The sequence below is a fragment of the Exophiala mesophila genome (assembly GCF_000836275.1).
Source record: "Exophiala mesophila strain CBS 40295 unplaced genomic scaffold supercont1.6, whole genome shotgun sequence".
In the NCBI taxonomy this organism is placed as follows: domain Eukaryota; kingdom Fungi; phylum Ascomycota; class Eurotiomycetes; order Chaetothyriales; family Herpotrichiellaceae; genus Exophiala; species Exophiala mesophila.
The window spans coordinates 34,352-56,359 of NW_015622509.1; the positions used below are offsets into that span (position 1 = coordinate 34,352).

General features: G+C 51.6%; 7 protein-coding genes across 10 annotated transcripts; 2 read left to right on the forward strand and 5 right to left on the reverse strand.

Moving 5' to 3' along the window:
* Positions 1 to 931: 931 nt before the first annotated feature.
* On the forward strand, positions 932 to 3,147 carry PV10_07946 (uncharacterized protein). The gene is made up of 2 exons (XM_016372907.1): positions 932 to 1,155; positions 1,627 to 3,147. Exons 1-2 carry the CDS (start codon positions 1,096 to 1,098, stop codon positions 2,383 to 2,385), a joined length of 819 nt encoding a protein of 272 aa, XP_016219818.1. The 5' UTR covers positions 932 to 1,095; the 3' UTR covers positions 2,386 to 3,147.
* Positions 2,950 to 5,081, reverse strand: PV10_07947. Of its 3 annotated transcripts, XM_016372908.1 has the most exons (4): positions 4,819 to 5,081; positions 4,642 to 4,760; positions 4,424 to 4,577; positions 2,950 to 4,359 (listed from the first exon to the last, which is right to left on the reverse strand). In XM_016372908.1, the coding sequence occupies exons 1-4, from the start codon at positions 4,889 to 4,891 to the stop codon at positions 3,269 to 3,271; spliced, it is 1,437 nt and encodes a 478-aa protein (XP_016219819.1). In that variant the 5' UTR covers positions 4,892 to 5,081; the 3' UTR covers positions 2,950 to 3,268. The 3 variants fall into 3 exon arrangements, with proteins under 3 accessions (XP_016219819.1, XP_016219821.1, XP_016219820.1); XM_016372910.1 differs by having other exon boundaries at positions 4,424 to 4,760; XM_016372909.1 differs by having other exon boundaries at positions 4,424 to 5,081.
* A 383-nt stretch (positions 5,082 to 5,464) lies between these two features.
* Positions 5,465 to 6,809, reverse strand: PV10_07948. 2 transcript variants are annotated; one of them, XM_016372912.1, is made up of 6 exons: positions 6,638 to 6,809; positions 6,472 to 6,585; positions 6,381 to 6,420; positions 6,317 to 6,333; positions 5,838 to 6,264; positions 5,465 to 5,784 (listed from the first exon to the last, which is right to left on the reverse strand). In XM_016372912.1, exons 2-6 carry the CDS (start codon positions 6,566 to 6,568, stop codon positions 5,697 to 5,699), a joined length of 669 nt encoding a protein of 222 aa, XP_016219823.1. In that variant the 5' UTR covers positions 6,569 to 6,585; positions 6,638 to 6,809; the 3' UTR covers positions 5,465 to 5,696. The 2 variants fall into 2 exon arrangements, with proteins under 2 accessions (XP_016219823.1, XP_016219822.1); XM_016372911.1 differs by having other exon boundaries at positions 6,472 to 6,809.
* Positions 6,810 to 6,933: 124 nt separating this feature from the next.
* PV10_07949 (uncharacterized protein) lies at positions 6,934 to 10,959 on the reverse strand (the record flags this gene model as incomplete). The annotated part of the gene is made up of 2 exons (XM_016372913.1): positions 6,934 to 10,599; positions 10,675 to 10,959. The coding sequence occupies 2 exons, from the start codon at positions 10,957 to 10,959 to the stop codon at positions 7,138 to 7,140; spliced, it is 3,747 nt and encodes a 1,248-aa protein (XP_016219824.1). The 3' UTR covers positions 6,934 to 7,137.
* Positions 10,960 to 11,516: 557 nt separating this feature from the next.
* Positions 11,517 to 13,055, reverse strand: PV10_07950 (uncharacterized protein). The gene has a single exon (XM_016372914.1). The coding sequence runs from the start codon at positions 12,932 to 12,934 to the stop codon at positions 11,705 to 11,707; it is 1,230 nt and encodes a 409-aa protein (XP_016219825.1). The 5' UTR covers positions 12,935 to 13,055; the 3' UTR covers positions 11,517 to 11,704.
* Positions 13,056 to 13,449: 394 nt separating this feature from the next.
* On the reverse strand, positions 13,450 to 16,096 carry PV10_07951 (uncharacterized protein). The gene is made up of 2 exons (XM_016372915.1): positions 15,728 to 16,096; positions 13,450 to 15,671 (listed from the first exon to the last, which is right to left on the reverse strand). The coding sequence occupies exons 1-2, from the start codon at positions 15,931 to 15,933 to the stop codon at positions 13,730 to 13,732; spliced, it is 2,148 nt and encodes a 715-aa protein (XP_016219826.1). The 5' UTR covers positions 15,934 to 16,096; the 3' UTR covers positions 13,450 to 13,729.
* Positions 16,097 to 17,251: 1,155 nt separating this feature from the next.
* On the forward strand, positions 17,252 to 21,794 carry PV10_07952 (uncharacterized protein). Its single transcript, XM_016372916.1, has 2 exons — positions 17,252 to 18,999; positions 19,049 to 21,794. Exons 1-2 carry the CDS (start codon positions 17,802 to 17,804, stop codon positions 21,046 to 21,048), a joined length of 3,198 nt encoding a protein of 1,065 aa, XP_016219827.1. The 5' UTR covers positions 17,252 to 17,801; the 3' UTR covers positions 21,049 to 21,794.
* Positions 21,795 to 22,008: the final 214 nt, after the last annotated feature.

Sequence of the window (22,008 nt, forward strand, 5' to 3'; positions counted from 1 at the left end):
TTTTCAAGGTGGCTTCAGAAGCGTGCCCATCGTCAAACAAAAGTCTGAGTATGAAGACATGCGCAAACTGGCGTGAGCATGGCAATCCAAGTTCAAGCGACAATGATGGGACGGCAGGCATTGGGCTTATGAGTAGGTTTTGCGCTATCGAAAATCGGATGGTCGAAGGACTGATGGCACGTGACAGGAAACGAGCCGCCATATTAATCTGCTAGTCAGCTGAAGGAACAAGAATGGTAGAGAGATGATAATAAGCCAACGGAATCATATGTGTAACGAATCACAGGAGAGATTCATGAAAGCACAGACAGTGGCCACCTCCGCTCCTCGAGGCTGGACGGCCTGCATGCCGCCTTGCCAAGGGAATGGAACAGGGAACAGACCATGTACCAGAAAAGTTTAGTCGACGGGACCATGTTAGCAATAATACTCAGAGATGACTTTGGTCGCAAGACAGCTCGACTTGGCACATCTATAGTTTTAGCCGGAGTTGTTCAAGAAGCATTGGGCAGCTGTTAGAGATGATGGCACCACGTGTTTGAGGCCGCCTGGAATTCGTGGGGTTAGGAAAGGACAGTCAGGCCACGGTCAGAGATCTCGGAGACGCCAGACTTGGTAGGGAACGATTGAATTTTGAAACTCACAGCAAGAATTATGGTGTAGCTTTCGGTGACAGCAGCATGAGAGAAGAAGGACTGGTGATCTCTGCTCAAGTTGCGAAAGGAATTTGGAAGAGAGCGCGTAATGATGAAGAAGCCGCCATGGCAGGGAAGTCAGTCATCACACGCGTCGCGTCGTGTTGGTGATATTGCTTCACCGTATTGTATCATTGTTAGATGTCCTTAACCACTGCACCGTAGTATCACGTGATTGCTCCGCCCGCCAACAAAGTCATTCTTTTGGTCAGTCCCTCCTTTCCACCACTTGACACCGCAAACAAACCTCACAGATTCAACTTCTCGGCACAATAGACATCCCACCACGTTGTACACGTCTTGGAAGCTGCAGAAGTTAGAGCACCTGCATGACTTTCAGCCTTGTTAACCTTGACTCGGTCCGATAACTCAACCTAAAGCCGGATCATCTACGAGATTGATGATGGAGGACTTCCAGTCCGAGACCGATAGCGACTACACAAGCTATTGGAGAGATTGGGTACGTCCTCCTCTATTACTTTCCTATCGCTCCGTCTTCGTGTTATCCAAGAGAAAGAATATCCTTTCTGTCGCATCATCTGGGCATCGGCCGACTGCATCGCTATCACATCCTATTGTCACGTGGTGCTGGAAAAGGTCTGGCTCGAATGATGAATGCTCAAGAATTGCTCGTCATACTTCCAGCCTCCTGATGAGTCACGAACTTCCCAAGTCACCACAAGACCGCCCTGACGGCTGGAGGCGCCTCGCTGCTCTGACATGCGAGGAACCGGCTGGCTGGGCCTTGGTGATCTTGGTATACTACTACATCATCATCACGATTGGAAGATTGCATAGTAACCATGAGTGGAGCAAGTCAAGATTTTGTTCGAACGTCGTTCATTTTATCGTCTTATCATATCGCTAGTTCAACACCTAGTCTCATTCCTGGCTTTTGGCGGACTCTGCTGACGGCGTTTCTTCAAAACAGTTTATCTCATCCCGCGGAAACGAGTACTTTTGCGAGATCGATGAAGAATACATCACTGATCGTTTCAATTTGACCGGATTAAACACCGAAGTACATTACTACCAACATGCCTTGGACCTGATCACCGATGTATTCGATCTCGATTGCGAGGATGACATGCGTGAACAGATCGAAAAGGCTGCACGCCACTTGTATGGCCTCGTCCACGCTCGTTATATCGTCACGACTCGTGGACTCGCAAAAATGGTGGACAAATTCAAAAAGGCTGATTTCGGTCGATGTCCTCGAGTTTTGTGTGAGAGCCAGGCGCTCCTTCCCTTTGGTCCGAACGACGTCCCACACCAAAAGTCGGTCAAGCTGTTCTGCGCAAAGTGTGAAGACATCTATAACCCCAAATCCTCCCGCCACGCTGCAATTGACGGCGCCTACTTTGGTTCTTCTTTCCACAATATTCTCTTCCAAGTATATCCTGCCCTGGTTCCAGCTAAGTCGCGAAGGCGGTATGAACCCAAAGTTTTTGGATTTCGTGTTCATGCAGCAGCGTCCGTGGCTAGGTGGCAAGACGCAGAAAGGAGAGAGATGCGTGCAAGACTGAAGCATGCCGGCGTGGTATCCTCGGAGACCCAACTGTTCATTGAGGATGCGGAGAGCAGTGATGGAGACGGTGACGACAACGAGGACCTCGAAGACAACGGAGACCAGAGAATGATCGATGACAGCCAAGTACCCATCGCCTCTACTGGTCGAGCCACCGCGTAGAATGTCACACTCCACATACTCTAGCGCCAAAAGCTTGAAGCTTGGGGGTTCGAGAGGACGACTTTTGTTGGGCAACTTCGGCGCGCTGGCACAGCCTCCAAGGACGCGTTGCCTTTCGACTTCTTATTACCAGGCTTCCTCCCTGATGTGTCGTTTGTTGAAGCTATTCTACCGGTTGAGATGTGCGCCCAGCCTGCACTCGAGCATCGCCGCGAGATCGAGAATCCCCCTTGTTCCTCACGCGCCTATCCGATCAGGACTCAACAGACACGTGCTCCTCTTTCTTGGTTCCGAGATCCTTGGGCCAAAGGTTACGAGAGACCAAGCCACTGCCGAGACATACAGAACCACATGCGCCTCGATGCAAGGGACGCGATCCAATATTTCTAGACTTGGTATTGCTGGGTCAGCGTAATTAGCCGATACTATTAAGTGACACTTCAACCAGCATGGGGCGGAGAAGGTGTATGGTTGGACGCTCGCCATGATCAAAACACGCGCCTGTATGAGAGAGCATCTCTCCAGCATTGTTTGTTCGGCCTCCAGACTCCTTGAGGACAATAGCGCCAGATCAAAATCTCACTAAATTCGAGTGAGAAGCGAGAGGCTGCCACACGAGAATGTTATAGCTCAGCAGCAAGTAGACGTGGCAGATCCCGCGTCTATTCTTCATTCCTTTTATTCATCAAATGTTGTCATACCATTCATGCGTCAAGATTAGCTAGATCGATGCTGATGAGCTGTCTCAACAATGCAAAACGCTCGGGTTCCTCTTGTCTCAGCTAAAGGCTGTCCGTGCACGTAGCTCATAACGTCCTTGAAACAGGGAATACACAGGTTCACTCGCCCGTTCCCCAGTCTCGGAAAGCTGCGCAGCCAATTCCTAGTCTCTGCGCCTCCTCTTGACTTTGCGTCCGGTATCCTCTTGTCCGTCCACCTCTTCCTCGTCCTTGCCCTTTTTCAGCTCGTCTGGAGCCAGGCCCCATGCCTCGGAATCGATCCAGTCCTCTCCGTCCGACCATTCCCCGACATGTCCTTCGGCCTTGCACCATTCCCAGACTTTGTCACGCATGCGCTTTGCGCGAATAAGTTTGCCCAGGAATGCCTCATAGCCGCGCACGCTCTCTTCCTGCTTCTGTATGTACATTGTGAGCAGCCGGCGTGTTTCGAGGAACTCGTCTACCGGTAGGCCAATTCGCGCTAGATGCAAGGGGTTGCGATGTGAAGCTGCGAAAGAAGGTGGTGGGAGGAAGAAAGGGTCGGGTTGCAGCAAAGAGTGGTCCAAAGACGAGGCGGTGGATTCAGGCGATGAGCTTGAGGCCGATGCCAAACCAGAGCCATCCTGTTCAGCGGCAAGTGCACGAGTGATACGCCGAGTTGGAGGGGGGGAGGTTTTCTGGACGGAGTCGTCTTGAACATCTTCCTGCTGCTCGTTTGACTGACTAGTCTGGTCAATGGTGAGGGCGCTTGACTCAGGTGTGGTCACGTCCTGGTCCTTGATATCTTCCGTGTCTTTGCGGACGCCATTCATGGGCTGGTGATGTCCGGAGGAATCTTCTTGCATCGTGGAGGGCTTAGTATTCTCCGTGCCTTTGTTCGAGGCCTCGAGAGCCTGGGCTAAGGGGGAGTGGACAACCTGTTGGTAGGAATGATCTAGTCCGTTCATTCCGTTGCGAGAGGTCTGGTTGTTGACGCTGATCTTTCTTTTCTTGTTTGCTGGCTCAGGGAGAGGTTTTGATCTTGGTTCAAAGAAATCCCAATCATTTATCCCTTCAATGGCACCTACTGGAATCCAAGACTCATCGCCAATGAAATGTCTGTTCAGATTTTTAGCACGCCAGAGATTTGCTCGTTCCTGGCGCAGTTTCTCCTCGGTAGATCTAAGCATCTCGGGGAGTGCAGGGTCGAGAAAGGGCAAAGACAGAGTGGGATGTGTGGCGAGTTCGGAGGGGTGCTGAATAGGGCGTAAGAGTTCTTCGAGTCTCGGGTTCAGTTTTTCATCATTCAAGGTGGAATGGGATGGGAGCCGACTGCGTACCTTCAATCCGAACATTGCTGTAGGGGTTCTCGGCTTGGGCGTCTTCGTCAGCTTCGGTGTCACTTTCGCTGTCACCCAGCTCATCTCCAATCCCATTGAAGCGTCGAGGATTGCGCTCCAGAATGAATCGGGTATAACCAGCGTGTTCGATTCTCTACGCAGACGTTGATAAGCAATGCACTTATGAGACAACCAATGAGCCGCGGGATGGAGCATGCCTGTTTGTAGCCATCGGGACGATGGTCGTATGGTAATGCACCTGCATGGACATAGCTGGCACCGGATTTGAGCTTGTTGCCACGGTTGGTGGCTGCCGAGATAGGTTGGTCTGTGGGACCTGGAATGGGATGGCCTTTTAGTGGAAGGTCTGAAGCTCAGCGTCGATAGTTACTTGCCCTCCTTTTCTCGGCGCAGCGCTCGCTTCAGTGCTGCGATGGTCTCTGCGACCTCGACGTGTTGGGGAGGCATGGCAGCTTGGAAGAGGTTTTGGGTCTGGCGGACGGGGCAAGGAGCAGTGTGGAATTTCTGGTGTCTGTGCCGGTTGAGAGAAGGAGAGACAGGTCAGGGATCAACTGAACGATGGCAGCTGACTGTCAAAGTAATCAAGGCGTTGCTACATGCCGTAAACCAGACGATATATGCATGGGTAGGAGAAGAAACAGAATGTGAGGATGGTGACAGTGCACCTGATCGCGAACGCAGTTTGCTCCTCACTTGTGAAGCACGCGAATCAAAGGCGAGGATGAGAAGATCCGAGTCAAGTCATCGGTTAAACTCCGGAGCATGACTCGCGTGCCAAGTTATGATGACAGCTTTCTACCACTGTGACTGCGACTCCGGCCACCAGAGAGGAAGAATTGAGATGTCTAGTTAAAAGAACGTCTGTACAGCAAGAGGACAATGATAGAGCTACACCTATTGAGGTTTAAAAGAAGAGAAGGAAGCAGAAGGAGAGTATAGTACGAGAAAGTATCACAGCGTGGCGATTCATGAGCACAACAACCAGGTTCGCACAAGACAGCTAAGATGAAAGTGGAAAAGTACAACGACAAGATAATAGTTGATTCAAATAAGAGCTATTGTTGAATTGCTCTCGCTTATGATGCACACCTTGCAAAATCTTCCAGCTTTTGGGGGTTGACTCCATCGCCACACCAGACTGACGAACAATACCTTCATGCAGACAAGTCCTGGTAACATACGACACGTGATCCGTGATTCTCGCCCGGAGAGTCTATTAACAGACCATGCGTGTGACAAGCTCTTGACCGACTCAAGCTTTCTTTCGGTCTTTCTGTTTGGTCATTGATCGAGTGACTGGCCGAGCATCCTTCTGGGCGTAGATGTTGGCTGTGAAGGGACTGCCGGGAATTAGCAAGATATCTCAAGCAGATCATTTACGTGAACAACATACTCTTCGAATTGCAGAGCAATTAAATACATGACAAAGACCTCCAAGGTCAGCAAGAGACCTGCTGTCCGACCCTTGTAGAGTGCAGTGCCGAGGAAGGACAAGGTACTTCCCCAGTACATGGGAGCTCCTGTCACGTTGAAGGGAAATCCTTCAACTTTCTCATCCATCAGAATGCCAAAGTAGTCGCCCAGATAGGTTCCGGTGACTCCCAGAGCCCACATGCTTGACAGTACCAAGACATTGCCTGCCAGAAACAGGCCAGCACCAAGTTCCGGCTGGTGCAAGAGGGGGTAGACAGGTTGATCGTCCAGAGCAAGCGTGTAGAAATGGTCGCGGATGATGCCAATGGAAAAGATGGTTACTGCTAACGCGTAACATCCGTAGTACGGCGATCGAAAGATCTTAGTCAGGACATGTGTCTTATACTCTGCTCACGAGCGTCAGATTGTGCCCCGTTTCGAGGTTGAGAGTGTTCTTGCCTAAACGCGCGACAATGCTGTACCACGTTAGCACGGAAAGACCTCGTGGTAGAAAAAGACTTACTTCCAAAAGATAGGATTAAACGCAATCGAGGCGGCAGCGACTAAGAAAGAGTTAGGACCACTCTTGCATCAACCAAGAGCTCTGTACTCGCCATATAATGATGGAGCATTGAGGTCAATCAGGCCGATTTTCTCTCGTCCAGTCACGCTGGCGAATACGTTGTACAATTTTTCAACAAAGTCAGACATGGCGTCTGGATGGCAGGCTGGCTTGAAGGCAGTATCAATAGGAACCACAATGGTCACAAAGGTTCATACCTCCGGTCGTCTTCTGGGGCACAAGTTCAAGTGATAAACCAGAAGGTCGGCAAGATTTGGTTGGATGGTACTTGGCAGGGGGGGGCAATGACGTGGGGCTGTTTGTGGATGAAGAGGAACGAATGACAAGAACAAATCTACCTGCGTCCAGGGAGAATTTTTGGGATTATCATCATCATAAATATTATTACAACTGTTAGAATGCCGGGCTTGCGCGACTACGCGTTGGTGGGGGCAACACTAGAGCTTTTGCTCGTGCTGAGAGTTACCATCTCCTCAGGCACCAAAAATATCAGGCAGATCCGAGGCCTTCCTCTTCCGTATAATCACACGGGTCGTCACAGTACTGAATCATAACTTATGTACCTGAGGTGCCTCCCGTGCTATCGTATCTGAGGTTTCTAACTTCATTCTTTGACCTTAGACTCCCCTTTGAGAGAAATGGTCCTAGTACCACTGTAATCACACGCATTGGTAATATTTGGACATCCCAGTGTACTCTACACTTTGATCAAAACTCCTCCCTTTTTGTTCACCCGAACTCCGTCATCTCCTGGTAGCACGTTCAGTGTTTGGCCAAAGTAGGCGTCCACGACGTTCATATTGACTGCAATCCACTCGCCAGCCCTGCTTGGTAGTATTTTGTACACCACCACGCTCCGGCTCATAGGCACCAGGCTGAGTGCCGTGGTCTTCGGTCCGCTAAAGGCAAACTCCTCGCTGGCCTCCATTGCCAAGTTGAATGTCAGGAAATGCATGCTTGGATTCTCAACCATAAACTCAAGACGGTGTGCAGACTCTGATTCGAGCGAGACGGGAAAAGTCCTCAGGATGACTCGAGGTTCTGCCATGGCAGCCACCAGGCGTGGAACTTCGAGCACCGTCGCATGCACTTCCTCCGAATCTTGTCGTCGCCAGCCAATTTCTAGTAAAAGGTCCACCCCAACCGTGTGTCGGTCTCCCAGAACCAGCTTTTGTATCAATAGTTCAAAGTCAAACCTCTCGGTCTGTTCGGGATTTATGATTGTTCGAATAGCATCGGCACCGCCTTGCTGTGCACCCTCGGTGCCTTTCTTCACCACTCCAGTTTCGGATGCGCACACAGCCCCTCCCACAATATCTTTGGCCGTGAGGAGAATACCTTCAATCACAAGGGATTCGCTGGCAAATGAGTACAGACTTGCTGTTACTGCGTATTGATGCTTGAGACCCAGAGGGGTGGAAGCGTCAGCCTCCAACAGTGGCGTTGAGAAAAATCGTGGCCAAGGCTCATCGCTCAGGCGCGGTTGAAACTCGTAATTGGCCTCAAATGGCCGGATGATTGGGATATCAATAGCAAGAGTTTTTGTCAGGTTTATTTCCGGTTCGGAAGCCAGCTGGTAGCGGACGATTAGCTCGATCTCATGGTCTATCGCCATGGACGTGTCCCTTAACCGGATTGACACTGTCTGACGTGCCGCCGCTTCCAATACCCCCAAGCTTTGAGGCTCCAGTACGACAGTCCCACTCGCTGACATTTCCTTCTGCGTATGAGTCGACTCCGTATGCGCCCAGCCCAATTGTGCAGCATTCGAGACCGGGCTAATCATCTGCACTTGTACTCCACCAGTGACGGCTTCGACTTCTTCATTCACAATCTCGAAATCTATCACGAACCTTTCGTTGGTGTAGTATGCCTTTCTTAAGTTCAGAGCATGGATTTGGAGCTTCGGTAGCTTCGGCAGAACCATGACGGTATTGTTGGTATTGGGCTCACATCCCAACAAACGTGGAACAGGTGTTCTGTTTCTTGTCTCCCACCAACAAACCGTCGAATGTTCAAATTCGCACGATCTCGCTGTCAGTTTCAAATTGCCGTGATGAATGAGTAGCGTAATGGATGCGACAGCAATAGCACCGGCTTCGCGAGGAATAATCGGAAACTGGAAGATGTGAGTGGCTCCTGATGGAATCGACAGGTTGGCAAAACGAGTTTCTGAATGATTCATTGTTGAGGTACTCTCACTGCCAACCATAGTCGCTGACGCCGCCTCATGCAGAAATGTAGGGATAAAGTCGACAGATGATCCACTGACGGGGGCATCTTTCGAGTCGTGCGACACAAGATGGATGGTTCGGAGATTACCTTCGAAAGCCACTTCAACGCGGTCAAGATGCAAGGGCAGAGAGGTCTGCCTCGACCGGTTTTGAATAGTCACTTGACATTCTAGTGGTTCGCCCACGAAGCCATTGTTGGTAGAGAATGCGAAGGACGGAATCAGAGGTGACAGGGATCCGTCCACATCAATGGACACTGAAGTAGGCACGCTGCCAGTCGAGGCATTGTTCAAAGCAAGGATAAGATCATCCCCCGAGCCTGGTCTGCTCTCAAACAGACAATTGGCAGACTCCCACAACACTCGGATCTCCAACTCCAAGTTTCTCGAGTTTGCAAGGCAGTCCAATATGATCCAGGCAACGCGTTGTAGCAATTGCCACCAGCCTGCTTCTCTCCACGACTGTGTCTCCCACAATGATTGCAAAATCTGAATTGCCTTTGCCCACGATCGCATCTCAACGTACTCGATGGCTTGTTCGAATTTTAGCAGGTCTGATTTGCGCAATTGGCCACGCTCCGTGAAGTGCTCAATCGCGGAATCCAGAGTGGCGACGATCTCGTGCCCATAGGTATGGTTCGCCCTGCCAGGCAGTTGAAGCTCTGAATAAGGGCCAAGAGCCAGGCGAGCGTTCTGAACGTCGAGTTCTGAGGACGACCCAAGTCCCGCTTGGCTTGTTGAATGAGTTTCAATCTTCTCAGAGCTTTGAAGGGCATAGCTCCGGCGTGCTACAGTAGCTATAGATGAGAGATGTAGCCAGTAGCCTTGGTGATGAAGCTGCTCCCAGGGGGAAATGCGCTCTCCGGGAGCCAAGGAGTTCTCTAGCCGGGCAAATACCGGCAGATGATTACCGTCAGTGCGGTTAATGCTGTGAAGGATCGGCACCCGACACTTGGAGATGAGGTCTGCCATGGCTTTTGTCCATGTGCTTTGCCAAGCTTGCCATGTATAGCCTTCAATCCCATTGCCTCTCCGCTGCAAGAGATCCTTGACACGCTCTCGATGAGCCGACCAAGATCTAACGGCAATAGTGATTTGATCGTTCCATAAGAGACATCTGATGGTACGGAAAGCAATGACGTCTGCCAACAAGCGAGCTTCTTTAAAACGGAGGCTGCCTCCTGATGCCGCATCGATGACCTCGCTCGAAAACAACGCTTCATATGCCGCCTCATAATTGCGACAAGCAGCGTCCATTTCTTGCCGGAATTCTGCGAGAACACCCAGTTTGAACTCATATCGTACTGTCCATCCCGCCAAAGGGAGTATAGAGGAGTTGAGGGGCATGACGGTAGGCTGTGGTACAATGTTCCGATTTCGTTTCCGACGAACGTGCTTCGAAAGATCTCGGTAGTATTCAAGACAGGCTGGGTGCAACGAAGAGAGGGTGGAGCGGACAAAGTTCAGGACTTCAGTTGCAGATGCACCATGCGGTAAGAAAAGGAAACTCTTGGAGTCAAGTCCAGATGAGCGTTTGAGGTTGGAGAAGCGGTCGTCAAGCTCGGTTGAGGCTACACTGTCACACCCAACGATAACAACCAGCAACTTGGTCTTGTAATTTGCGACGTTTAAAGCGGTCCGGATATTACCAATCTCGGACTTGAGTCGATTGTCTTGGAGTGAAGAGGTTTTGGGATCTGCCGTCAAGGCTAAAAAGACAATGAAAAGACAAGGCAATCTAGTTTGATGCTTCATGAGCCATAATGGTGACATGATGCCGTCCGGGTAAAGAGGGGAACTCGGCGTCAGGGGAGAGATGGGAGAATGCAATGTGAGAGGCGGTGGAGGGCTCCCATTGACAGCAGCGGGTGAGAAACGTGGCGAATGCGGCGGAGGGGGGGCTTTGCGTGGGGGGAGGGTATAGACCTAATTGAAAACCCATCAGTTCCAACGCATTGTACAATCGGAGCGCCCTCTCGACGTCCAACAGATCCGACTCACCCGCCCGGTATATGATATCTTGCATGGTTTGCTGCTCCTTGAAGCGAGCGCCTGGGCGTGCCATGGGACTGAGGATCCATCTAGGTCACGGAATGCTTGGAGCAGATGTTTCGAGATCTCTCCACTGACTGGCGCTGCGTCCGTCCTGACTCTGAAACCGCCTTGCAGAAGAAAGTTGTGAGCCTTGCCCGAGGGGTCCAGGGTGTGTTCATCGCTTGCTTCGAGCCCGGAGACAACGACGAGGGGGAGGTTATGGGTGACAAAAGTGTCGGGATAACAGTCCATTTTGGCCAGGCATTGTGCAAATGTCTAGATTCTAGCAAATTTCAAACACTGACCATCTGCAGGCTCATGGGGCTCTTGACCGGGGTGTAAGGTGCCATTTCTGGGCTAACACAAAGAAACGCTTGCACACCCTTCTAGATGGACAAGCATCTCCTGCTGAGGGTAGAAGGCTGCGCTGAGATATGCCAGGATCGGCTAACCTGCTTCCATTATTCTTGTCCTTCGCTGGGAATCTGCCATGACCATCTGCAGCCTTGTCAGGGGATTCGTTGTGTAAGCAAGGCTCTCGCCCCACCTTGTTGGCCTGTCACTCTTTCCTTCTACACTTCAAGCCGTACAAGTCGCCAGCACAAGCCTAGACCCGTATCCTGTGTCTATATGCTGCGAGAGGGCCTCCATATGGCGAGATTGAAATTATTTGAGACTTTTGTTGCAGTATTCGTACCCCGCAACAGGCAAACGATTGAATTAATTGTGCTTTGCTTCAAAATATTGAACAGTCGGTGGGATTTCTATGTTCTATGAGAAACTATAACTGAAGAGCTCCCTTGGTCATGGCTAAGAAGATCCTGGAGCCCACAGGAGGGATCTACCTGGCGACATCAAGACGTTCACAAACATGCAAGCTTCTGACACTCGGAAGGGCATTCCAATGAAGATACCACACGTCGCTGGTCTATGCAATCATCGGGCGAAGACGCTGCAAGTCTCTTGGAAACAAGGACTAGTTCGGAGAGGATTCTAGTTATCGGATCTTCTTTCTATTCTCCTTCTTCATCTTTTCGACGCGAGCGAGCCAACCTTCGGCGGCAACACCGCCGAAGACCAATGTGACACCAAGCCATTGCCCGTGGCTAAGGCTTTTGCCAAACCAGACCACACTCAAAAGCATGGTCAGCATTTTCCTCGTCACGGTGACTGTCACAAGCAGTAGAGAGGAAAAACGCTCCAGGGTGGCGTAGATGAATAGCTGACCTATAGCACCGCAGGCGGAGAAGCCCAGGACATCATAGAAGACTGTGGGATGACGCGAAAGGAAAGATAAAGCGGTGGAGAGTTCGTGGGTTTGGGAAGGTTGGAGGAAAGAAGGAACGAGCGTCAAAGGTACATATGGGGCTGTGACGAGGTAAGCAGACATGAGTATGATGCTCAGCAGGTTGAGGACGACCATCATCTGAAGGCCTGTAGTTTTGCCATAGCGGTGGGGCGAGGTAAATATGTGATCCTGAACTGTGTTTGTCAACCCATCGAAAAGGAGGTTGATGGCGAGGAGGACTAGTCCATATGTACTGCTGGACTGAGAGATGGGGGCGTTGGGCTTGCCTGATTTTGGTGGGTGGTACAGGGTGAAGGTGGCGACGCCTCCGGTGACGGCCAGGACGATGAGGTATTTGGAAAGTGGATATCGCTTTCGAAACAGAGTGATGTGAAGAGCCATGACGGGGAGAAGCTTGCAGGACTTAGCTAGGACGAAGGTCAGGTAGTCGACGTGGGCAAGCGAGGCATATCCGAAGGGGGAAGCCAGAGTAGTGGTGAATGTAATGAGAAAGAATGGTCCCAAGGCTGAGGCGGAGGGGAGGATCTGAAAAGACCGAGTTTTGTAGACGAGGTAGGCACTGCCAGTGGTGAAGGCAAAGAGAGATTGAACGGTGTTGAGAAATATAGGAAACCTGAAGTATTCTAGAACAGGTTGCGCGGTGTGATCGAATGCGTAGGCTGTAGTGGTGATGCGTTCCTGCAAAAGGCCCCAGGTCAAGAAGGACGCATATATTCCTCCGACGCAGACTATGAGGGCGAGTACGCCTGCTTGTGGGGTTTGGTTGCGGTTTCGCGCATGACCGCCTTGCGACTTGTCTAGGGACATGGTACTGCCATTGATATGATTTGTATGTGGTTGAGGTTCTTCTGACAGGCGTCGCATATTTCCTCCTGCGTGGGTTTTTTGTGTCGGGGTGGCCTGTTTTCGACGGGCCATGGCTGAGGTGTTGTGTCGATGGGATTGGATGAGTGTACAGTTGTTGTTCAATCGGAGGCTAGATGGAGGCTAGATGAAGGGTCGAATAGTCATAGGAGGTGAACATGGCGCCCACAAACTCGACGCCACACGAAACTTGTGGAGGAGCAGGTGGTAGTGGTGATGGAGGACAATAAATGTCGTGAGTGGTGAGTGGACTTGGTGTCCTTATGGTCCATGACTCGATTTCTGGGACAAAATGAGGCTCAAGCCCCAAATTTGGGCAAGGCTCTGAATCAGTTCCTTAGTACAGACAATTATTATTATTATTATTATTATTATTATTAGTGCTGTAAGTACCTAGTAGGTAGCTACGGAGCTAGTACTGTTGAGGCTCGAAGGGGGAGGGAGCCAGGGGCACGGTGGACGCAGTGGACACAGTGTAGGAGGTGGGGGAGGCTGAGCCATCCTTTCCCCTACTCAGTAAGGTAGTTACTCCTACTGCCTTCCTCACCCATCTTATAGCAGAAAGTGCCCGTCGCCATCGCCATAGAACTCTTATTTCCTTGGTGGTACTCTATGCGTACTCGGGTACCTAAGGTACCTAGGGTAGCCCACTACTTATTATTCAATACAGACACAACTGGCCGTGAACCTCGTACTAAAAAATGGCAAGAAATCGCCACGCCTTTCTCTTGCTCCATGTGAGAGATCGCCAGCAAGCTAACGACAGCCAGCTCACGTACATATCAGGGTAGGTACTTTATAGACAGAACATTCACATCTAAGTCAGGTCTCTTTAGGTGTCAGTGAAAGTCAATCGTCTTCGTCGTCGCTGCCAAAGATCGCCTTGAAGACTTCCAGGCCGGGCTTTGATCGTTCCAGTGCAGCATTCTCGTCAGGGTTCACAGCCGTTGGATGAACATGGATCCCTGCCTGTGGTTGATTGTTCGATGCCTTTGAACTACTGGTCTGGTCAGGTCGACGTTTCTGGCCGTCATCCGCGGCTTCGGCCCCAGCGTTGTCCTTGAACGTGGCCGGTGCAGATGACCTGAACTGCATTCCAGACCCCCTAGCGTCCTCTGTTTTGTCTGTCGCATTACGACCATCATTCGCCAATGGGTAGTTCGAGTGATCCGGCGCAGGCAATCCGAACCTCTTGCACAGCAGCCTGGTTGGATGGAATGCCATTACTGAACGAGTCAAAGCCCCAAACATGTTCATTTTGGCTGCAACTTCTGCCGGATTCTCTGGCTTCGCCTGTGGCAGGCTGAGTAGTGGCTCTTGTGCTTCGTTTTTTCTCTCTCGGTCAAGTGCCGTCGAGGATGTGAAACGAGAAGCCATCAGTCCACTTATGGGCCTAAAAACCTGGGCCGCCCGGGCAAATTCATGCAGTTCCACCATCCAGTCCTCTTTATTTGTACCTTCTCGCCAGTTCAGCGATTGCTGGTCGAACTTGAGCTGTCGAGATTCAGCTTGTGATTCCAGATAGGCTCGGTAACGGTTCCGCTTATTCTCATCATCCGCATATGGCATCCAGCCATTGACCTCCCGTTGGAGTGCTTGCCGTGCTACCTCAGGGTTCAAGGTGGGCATATCATCTTCAGATCTAACCTCAGATTCGGGTACAACTTCAGCTGATGGTAGATCTGTCCGGCCAGCTGCAGCGGCCAAACGCATGCGGGTCTCTGGCGTCATCAAGTCAAACACTGATCTTCCAGGTAACTGGGTTTCGCCCAGCAGCCCTGCCCGAGACTTAGCTGTCAGTTCCGACGTTTTCGCGGCGTCAGCGGTTGACCGATAGCTTGAGCCATCACTTTCTGGAAGGACAGACACTGACGACTTCCAGTTATCTGGAACCACTTGCGGTAGTCGGCGCTCGTCGCTAATGTTCAGGCCACCAAATGCGTCCAACGTCTCTCCTAGCACAAACCCATCAAGTGGTAGACGGCCGTCATGGCCTTTGTGCAACAGTGTTTTCGTGTTTCCGAACCGATGCGCAGTGAAGGTGGATTTGCTCTCTATGATTGGGTTCGCAGTACCTCCACGGCCGCGGACCCTAGCCTTGGTTTTAGCCTTTTTCTCGCCGATCACCCTGCCATACGATATCTTGGGACCGATCGAATAGGGGTCCTCTTCGTCTGAGCCTTCATCATTGAGAATACCGACTCCAATGCCATTTTTGGACCTCGGGGCTCGCTTTTTGCCCTTGGGCCTGAAGAGTTGTAGGCGGCCATTATCCTCGTCAGACGAGTGCTCAGAACCAGATTTTCGTAAACTTGGGGAGGAGATGCTTTGTCTTATTGCTCCACCGTCGGAGAGATGGCCGTTGTAGCCAAGTCCTTTTCTGTCTGCTTTCTGGGCCATCGAAATGATCTCCACGTCATCTGGGGCGAACAAATGCTCTGAGCCGGGTGATCCCCGGAGGTTGGTAGAACGTCGAACTCGGGCGCCGATACCTTGGCCTTGTCGCCATCCCATGCGACCAAGGAGTCTGACGCCGATAGTATCTTGAGATCGGCAGAATAGTTCAACCATAGCATCTCTGCGCGTTGGATCTTGAGCGGTACCAAAACCAGCGAAATCCCCTGACGTTTCTAGGCGTCTATGTTCGTCCGCCTCGTCCAAGTCCTCTTCATCCATAAAATCCTCGGGTTTTTGTTGGGGAAAGGACTGGCCGCCTTTTGCTCGGCTCTGTCTCGAGGAGATGAAAGTCGATGGGGTCCATCCTTCCTTGGAACCGACTGTGTTGAAATAGCTGTGAGGTTCTGTTTAGTCATGACAATTTGGCCAGCGAGATGTCGAGATGCTTACCCAGCACTGAAACCTCCTTTAAATGCGCCATGTAAGCGCTTCCGACCTCGCTCGTCCGTCACTTCTTGCTTCCAGATTGGTACAAACGTACCATCTTCACGAGTGCCGTCTTCTTGGAGCGGTAATGGAGTTCCATAGAATGTGTATGGGGAGGAGTGTTCAAGGGCATCTGACTCGTAGATTCGGCGGGGTCGCTTGGAAGCCATTTTCGCAGGTAGCGAGCATTTCAGCGATAATTCGACGGAGAAGACCGGTGGATGAGACCTGTGCGGTCATGAGTATACGCAAAATGGTGGGACGAGGCGTTGCAGAAACCAAGCTTCTTGTGAAATTGCCGCATCTGCTGAACCAGGTGAACGTCGAATGTTGGTGCTGGTTGGAGAAATATGTGTAGAAGTACCTAATGTACTATGCAGTACTACTGTATGGATAATGTCACCAAAGTCAGGCTAAGGGGCCCACAGTACGCGGCTGCACAGACGACAGGAGGGGTCCCTTGTGTAAACGACGACACTGGCCCCTCGGCCTCTCGACGCAGTCGCCCATCACCTGACGATATCAGCAAGAGGTCAAGTTCTCCTCTAACTTAGGCTGAGGGGCCATGGGGCCATTGCTGTCACCAACGCCGCCACAGGTACCTCCAATCTCCAAGCATTCTGGTGTTTTATGTGTCCATTGTTTGGGCACTTAGTCACCAAAAAAGGCCATCTGCGCCGACCAAACATTTGCAGCTAAGTAGAATCCGCTTGTTAAGAGCTTGATTTAAGCCCACAAGTAAATAACTCACGAACTGCTCATGGTTCCTTAGCGATCTATGATACCTTCACTGTCAGCCAATAACACCCGCGCTGAGAGGCACGACTGGCAGTGAATTGGTAGGTTGAAGGCCGAAGACAAGAGCACCTTAAATTGTGTTAGGTACCTACCTACCTACAGTACCTTAGGTACCCGTACCTAGTAGATATGTAGGTAGGTACATTCATTCTAGGTAGGTAGGTAACGTCTCATTAAAACTTCCCTAGGCCGCCTAGTTAAGCAAGTCTTGGGTGAGGGGACGCGTTGTTTGAGGGGCCCTCGGCGTCTAGCAGGCGTGGTCCCAGGAGTTACACTCTATAGGTACCTACCTACAAGGAGGTACTGTTGTGAAATGGTACCTAGGTACCTACCCAAAACCGCCATAGGCCGATCTGACCTATTCTCTACTTCGACCCAAGAACCCGAGAACCAGCCTAGGAATCCCAAGCTTCCCTGGTTCCGTAAATTGTCACGGTTAGGCCGCATCGGCCCCTCGGCCCTCAGTCCTGTGATTACCTAGAGGCTTGAGCAAACAAGGCTCCCCCATCTGTGTGTCTGATCATCGCCTTCTGATTACCTTACCTAGGTATTTATTATTGGAAGTGGATCAATTCCATCACGACCATACCGCCATACCACCCATACCACCCATACCACCCATACCACCCATACCACCCATACCACCCATACCACCCCATCACCCATACCACCCCATCACCCATACCACCCCATCGCGCCAGTCACTACGCTGTCCACGTCCACCCGTCAAGCTTCGACTCTTTGTGAACCACAGCCTGGCCTGCGCCCAACTGCCAACTCCGCCTTTCACATCAGCGTTCTTCTTGTGCCTGAAACATCAACACTGTCGACTCATTTGACTGATTACTTCCTGCATCTGACCAGCTAGACACAGGATTGACCTGTCATCTTCATCTGTGTCTCTGTCGGCCTTCTGCTTCCCACAGGACCCCAATGTTCATCCAGTATGACTGTATTGCTCCCAGCCTCTCCAAGCCAAATGTCCTGATCAAGACAACTTGATCTACCTCCATCGATCTTCATCCCTCGCTCTCCTCAACCCCAATTCATCAAGTTTTCAGGTCTCCCTGATTATGCTTTGCGGCTCCTGCCTACCCTCAAGTCAGCTTGAAGCACCGTGAACCCATCGGTTGGGTCCTCAAAACAACCACATTCCTGTCATTTTGGGGGGACAATCCCACCCTTCCACCATATCCTCTATCCCACCGATCTCACCAGCACGATCGCCATCCCTTCCATCATGGCTACCGCGACCTCGCAACAATCCCCCCAGGTTGTCCGCAGTCATTCTTCCTCCCGCAACCCTCCGTCCACATACGTCGCTCCCTCTCCATCCCAGCCTTCCAGGACTCGGTCAACCACTTCCAGGCCATCTCATTACCACCATCGCTCCCACTCTCGCACATACGACACGCCTCCCCAAGCAAGTCCAAATGCCCTGGCTGGTGTCGCCCGAAGGGATTATGAGCAGTCCAATATGGCACGGCAGCCCTCCACGTCCCGGCGAAGTTCAAGAGATGGTCGATCTGATCACAATGGAGACACCCGTCCTTCTTCCCGCCCTGCGTCTAGACGAAGCAGCCAGGATGTTGTCGCCGTATCCAATACTGCCAACGGAACATCTGCGCTACCTCCCCCTCCTTCACGTCCAGAATCTGATAGACACCCTGGCCCATCACAACCGTACCCCACCGTGGGTAGGAGACGCACCTCAATCACTGCCCAGACTGGCACGTGGTCTCTGGGAAAGACCATCGGCCAAGGAAGCATGGGAAAGGTCAAACTCGCCAGAAACATTGAGACAGGAGAACAGGCCGCCATCAAGATTGTGCCGAGACAGTCTGCTGACGAGCATGGGAATCCCAGGGATGAAAGGGCTGACCGTTCCAAAGAAATCCGAACTGCTAGAGAAGCTGCAATGGTCTCTTTGTTATCACACCCTTACATATGTGGAATGATCGACGTTCAACGAACAAACTACCATTGGTACATGCTGTTTGAATACGTCAACGGAGGACAAATGCTCGACTATATCATCGCTCATGGGAGGCTGAAAGACAAACAAGCAAGAAAGTTTGCCCGTCAGATCGCCAGTGCGTTGGATTATTGTCACAGAAACAGCATTGTCCACCGAGACCTCAAGATCGAGAACATCTTAATCAGCAAGACTGGCGACATCAAAATCATTGATTTTGGCTTGAGCAATCTCTACTCTCCCCGAAGTCTCCTCAAGACATTCTGCGGGAGCTTATATTTCGCCGCTCCGGAGCTCTTGCAGGCCCGCCAATACACCGGCCCCGAGGTTGACGTTTGGAGTTTTGGCATTGTGTTGTACGTCCTGGTGTGTGGCAAAGTTCCCTTTGATGACCAGAGCATGCCTCAACTTCACGCCAAAATCAAACGAGGCGTGGTAGATTATCCCCAGTGGCTTACTGCCGGTTCGTTGTCCTCAGTTCCCATGGCAGAGACTATGCTAACCTTCCGTAGAATGCAAAAACATCATATCTCGCATGCTCGTCGTGGACCCACGAGAACGCGCCACTTTACAGGAGATCATGAACCATCCATGGATGACCAAGGGCTTCAACTCTGCTCCTGACAATTGCCTCGCCCACCGCGAGCCACTCACTCTACCTCTCGATAGCGAGGTGATTGACAAGATGCAGGGCTTTGAGTTTGGTTCCGCGGCCTATATAACGGATCAACTCACCAGGATCATCGAATCTGATGACTATCAAAACGCGGTACGACGCAATTTAAGAGAGGAATTCTCTCACCCTTCAAGTATCTCGGAGAAGAAACGTGGTGTGTTCGATTTCTACAAGCGCCGCAATTCGATCAGCCGGGAAGGCTTGACTACCCCTTCAAGTGAAGCGATCCGAGGCCAGGACCCACTCAATGCATACAGCCCATTGGTCTCCGTTTACTATCTAGCACGAGAGAAACGTGACCGAGAAAGGAGGGCACATAATCCAGGTGCTTTGGGCCTCCCTGATGTTTCTGGCGATCAGGTTATCAAGTTGCCCGGCCTGCCATCACCTGAAGCTGCCCACACGAACACCTTTGCTCCAGAGATGCCCGGAGAGAAGGCCACCGGCGGTCGAGCTAGGCCTAGGGCCCGCACGAACGGAGAAGATGAGGACGTTCTGCAGGGACTCAAGTCTGTCGAACTTAGTGACAGAAAATCAGGCCAAGCTTCGAACACGCTTTCTTCTCCTCACGGAGATCAGCCTCCGAAGAGGGAAGGGACGGCTTTGGGATTACTGCGAAGGTTCAGCACAAGACGATATAAGGATCGGGAGTCAGACCGACCTGCTCCCCCAGCCCTCAATATTCAGCCACCGCAAGATTCGGCGACCGCGCCTCGTAAATCATTCTCGGTTCGCCGCTCGCGCAGACGAGACCCCAGTCCATCGACCCATCATCAAGGGGGCAGTCAGCCGCAGCATGAGGGACTTCTCAGCGCTAGCGGAGGGCTCACGAAAGCAGGCAAGTTTCTTGGAAGGTCTACCAGTGTCAATTCTGCCGATTACAGACCACGTCGAGTTCACAGCACTGGCGTGTCAGGTAACGAATCTCCACTCCTGGCTGCTGAACCTCCACCAACAAGCGGATCGGATCAGTCGAGTGTCCACGCTACCAGAGCCGGTAAAGGTGTTGAACTTGTCGACCTGCCTGATTCCAGCGGCGGTCCATTGACAACGCCACGCACGCCACATGCCGCACGTACCAGATCCTTAGGCCACGCAAGACAGGAAAGTATCCAAGCCAGACGGCGTCGACACGAGGAACGACGTGACCGAGAAGCCAACCTTCCCGAGGAAACCGATGCAGACCTGCGGCATGATGTGGATAACCGGGATACTCCAGCGCTTCCTGACACTCCGAGTATCGGCATCGCTAAGCCAGCTGGTCTGAAGGGCTTGTTCTCGACGTCAACGACGAGCAGCAAGCCTCCAGAATTTATTCGACAAGACATTATTCGTGTGTTGAACCAGCTAGGGGTGCAGTATTCCGTAATCAAGGGAGGGTTTTCCTGTCGACATGCTCCAAGTATCAATCTGGAAGGGGTACGAGAACCTGCCGATGAAGAGAAGAGTGGGCGCGTGACTTCGGGTCATCAACGACGAATTTCATTTGGTGGGGCGTTCCGTGGCCGGGACAAGGAAGACATCAGAGACGATCGTGAGCGGCTAACGAAGCATCACACCAGACGGCGACACCCAGATCAGAGCTTTGTTACCAACTCTGAAGGGTCCGAGGACTATCTCCCCCATGGCCGCACGGCGGACCAGCCACACGACGGAGCTGCCACGAGGACGAAAGTACAAGATGATACAGGGGAACGACTCGTACTCAAGTTTGAGATTGCAATTGTCAAGATTCCTCTACTTTCACTACACGGCATCCAGTTCAAAAAGGTCCAAGGCGGGATGAACCAGTATCGCTCCATGACTTCGGCGATTTTGAATTCGTTGAGGTTGTGATGATGTCTACGTGGATCTGACATCATGTTTTCCGCCCACAACGACAACGTTGTCTACCTTCCGGGACTTGCCAACTGTCTCGTTGTAAGGCGTAAGGCGTCATGTGGTGGTGAGGACCATTCTTGCCTTCTCGAGCATTGTCGATGCTGGCGTCGAGTTGACTGCCTCCGACTTGTCAAGATGTTGATTCGTTGCAGCAAGCCATTTGGCCGTTTCGGATGGGTGTGTTTGGGCTCGCACTTTGAGCAATTTCATATGCTCGTCGGCAAGACTGTCAGACGAGGCTAAGTTCTAATGTACTGGCGGAATGCAAGGTACGATTACAATGACACACTTGCAATAAGAGCTCAATTTGTATTTTCCTTCTTTCAGTGGCCCAACATTGTGCTGTATGTGATGAGCTGTGGAGTCAGCGAAATGCGAAGCAATCCGACTCAGCAGCCTGCCAGGGTATGTGGGCAGTACTGCTGTATGGATATCCGTAGGTACCTACCGGTGCAGACTCAGGTCCGGCCAATGGCGATGATTTGGCAAACTGGGGGTTTATTGATAGATGGGAGAGATTCAGTTGACGTCCATAGGGCACATGGAGGGTCAAGGCAACCAGTTCAGGGCTGGTATGGACAAACATGATGGGTATGATGTGGCGTTGTTATCCCTCTTTACTTCTCAGTCGGTCAAGATGAGCACTGGTCTATTGTGCCTAATTCTCATGTGGGTGTGTGCTTGTTGTGGGCAGAGCGATGAAGCTGTGAGTCCAGTGTGAGCATTCCTTAGACAAGACGGGGTGCGGAGCCATGCCTCCCTTGTTGCGCCACGCAATGGCTGTCTTCTCCATCATCATTAGTCTACGGCAACAGGGATCTCCGCCGTGCCGTTCCACTAGATCAGTCCCTGCCCAGCTCAGAATTCCCACCAAGATCCATGTCACAACCCCACTTCAGTAGTGAATTGAGTGGT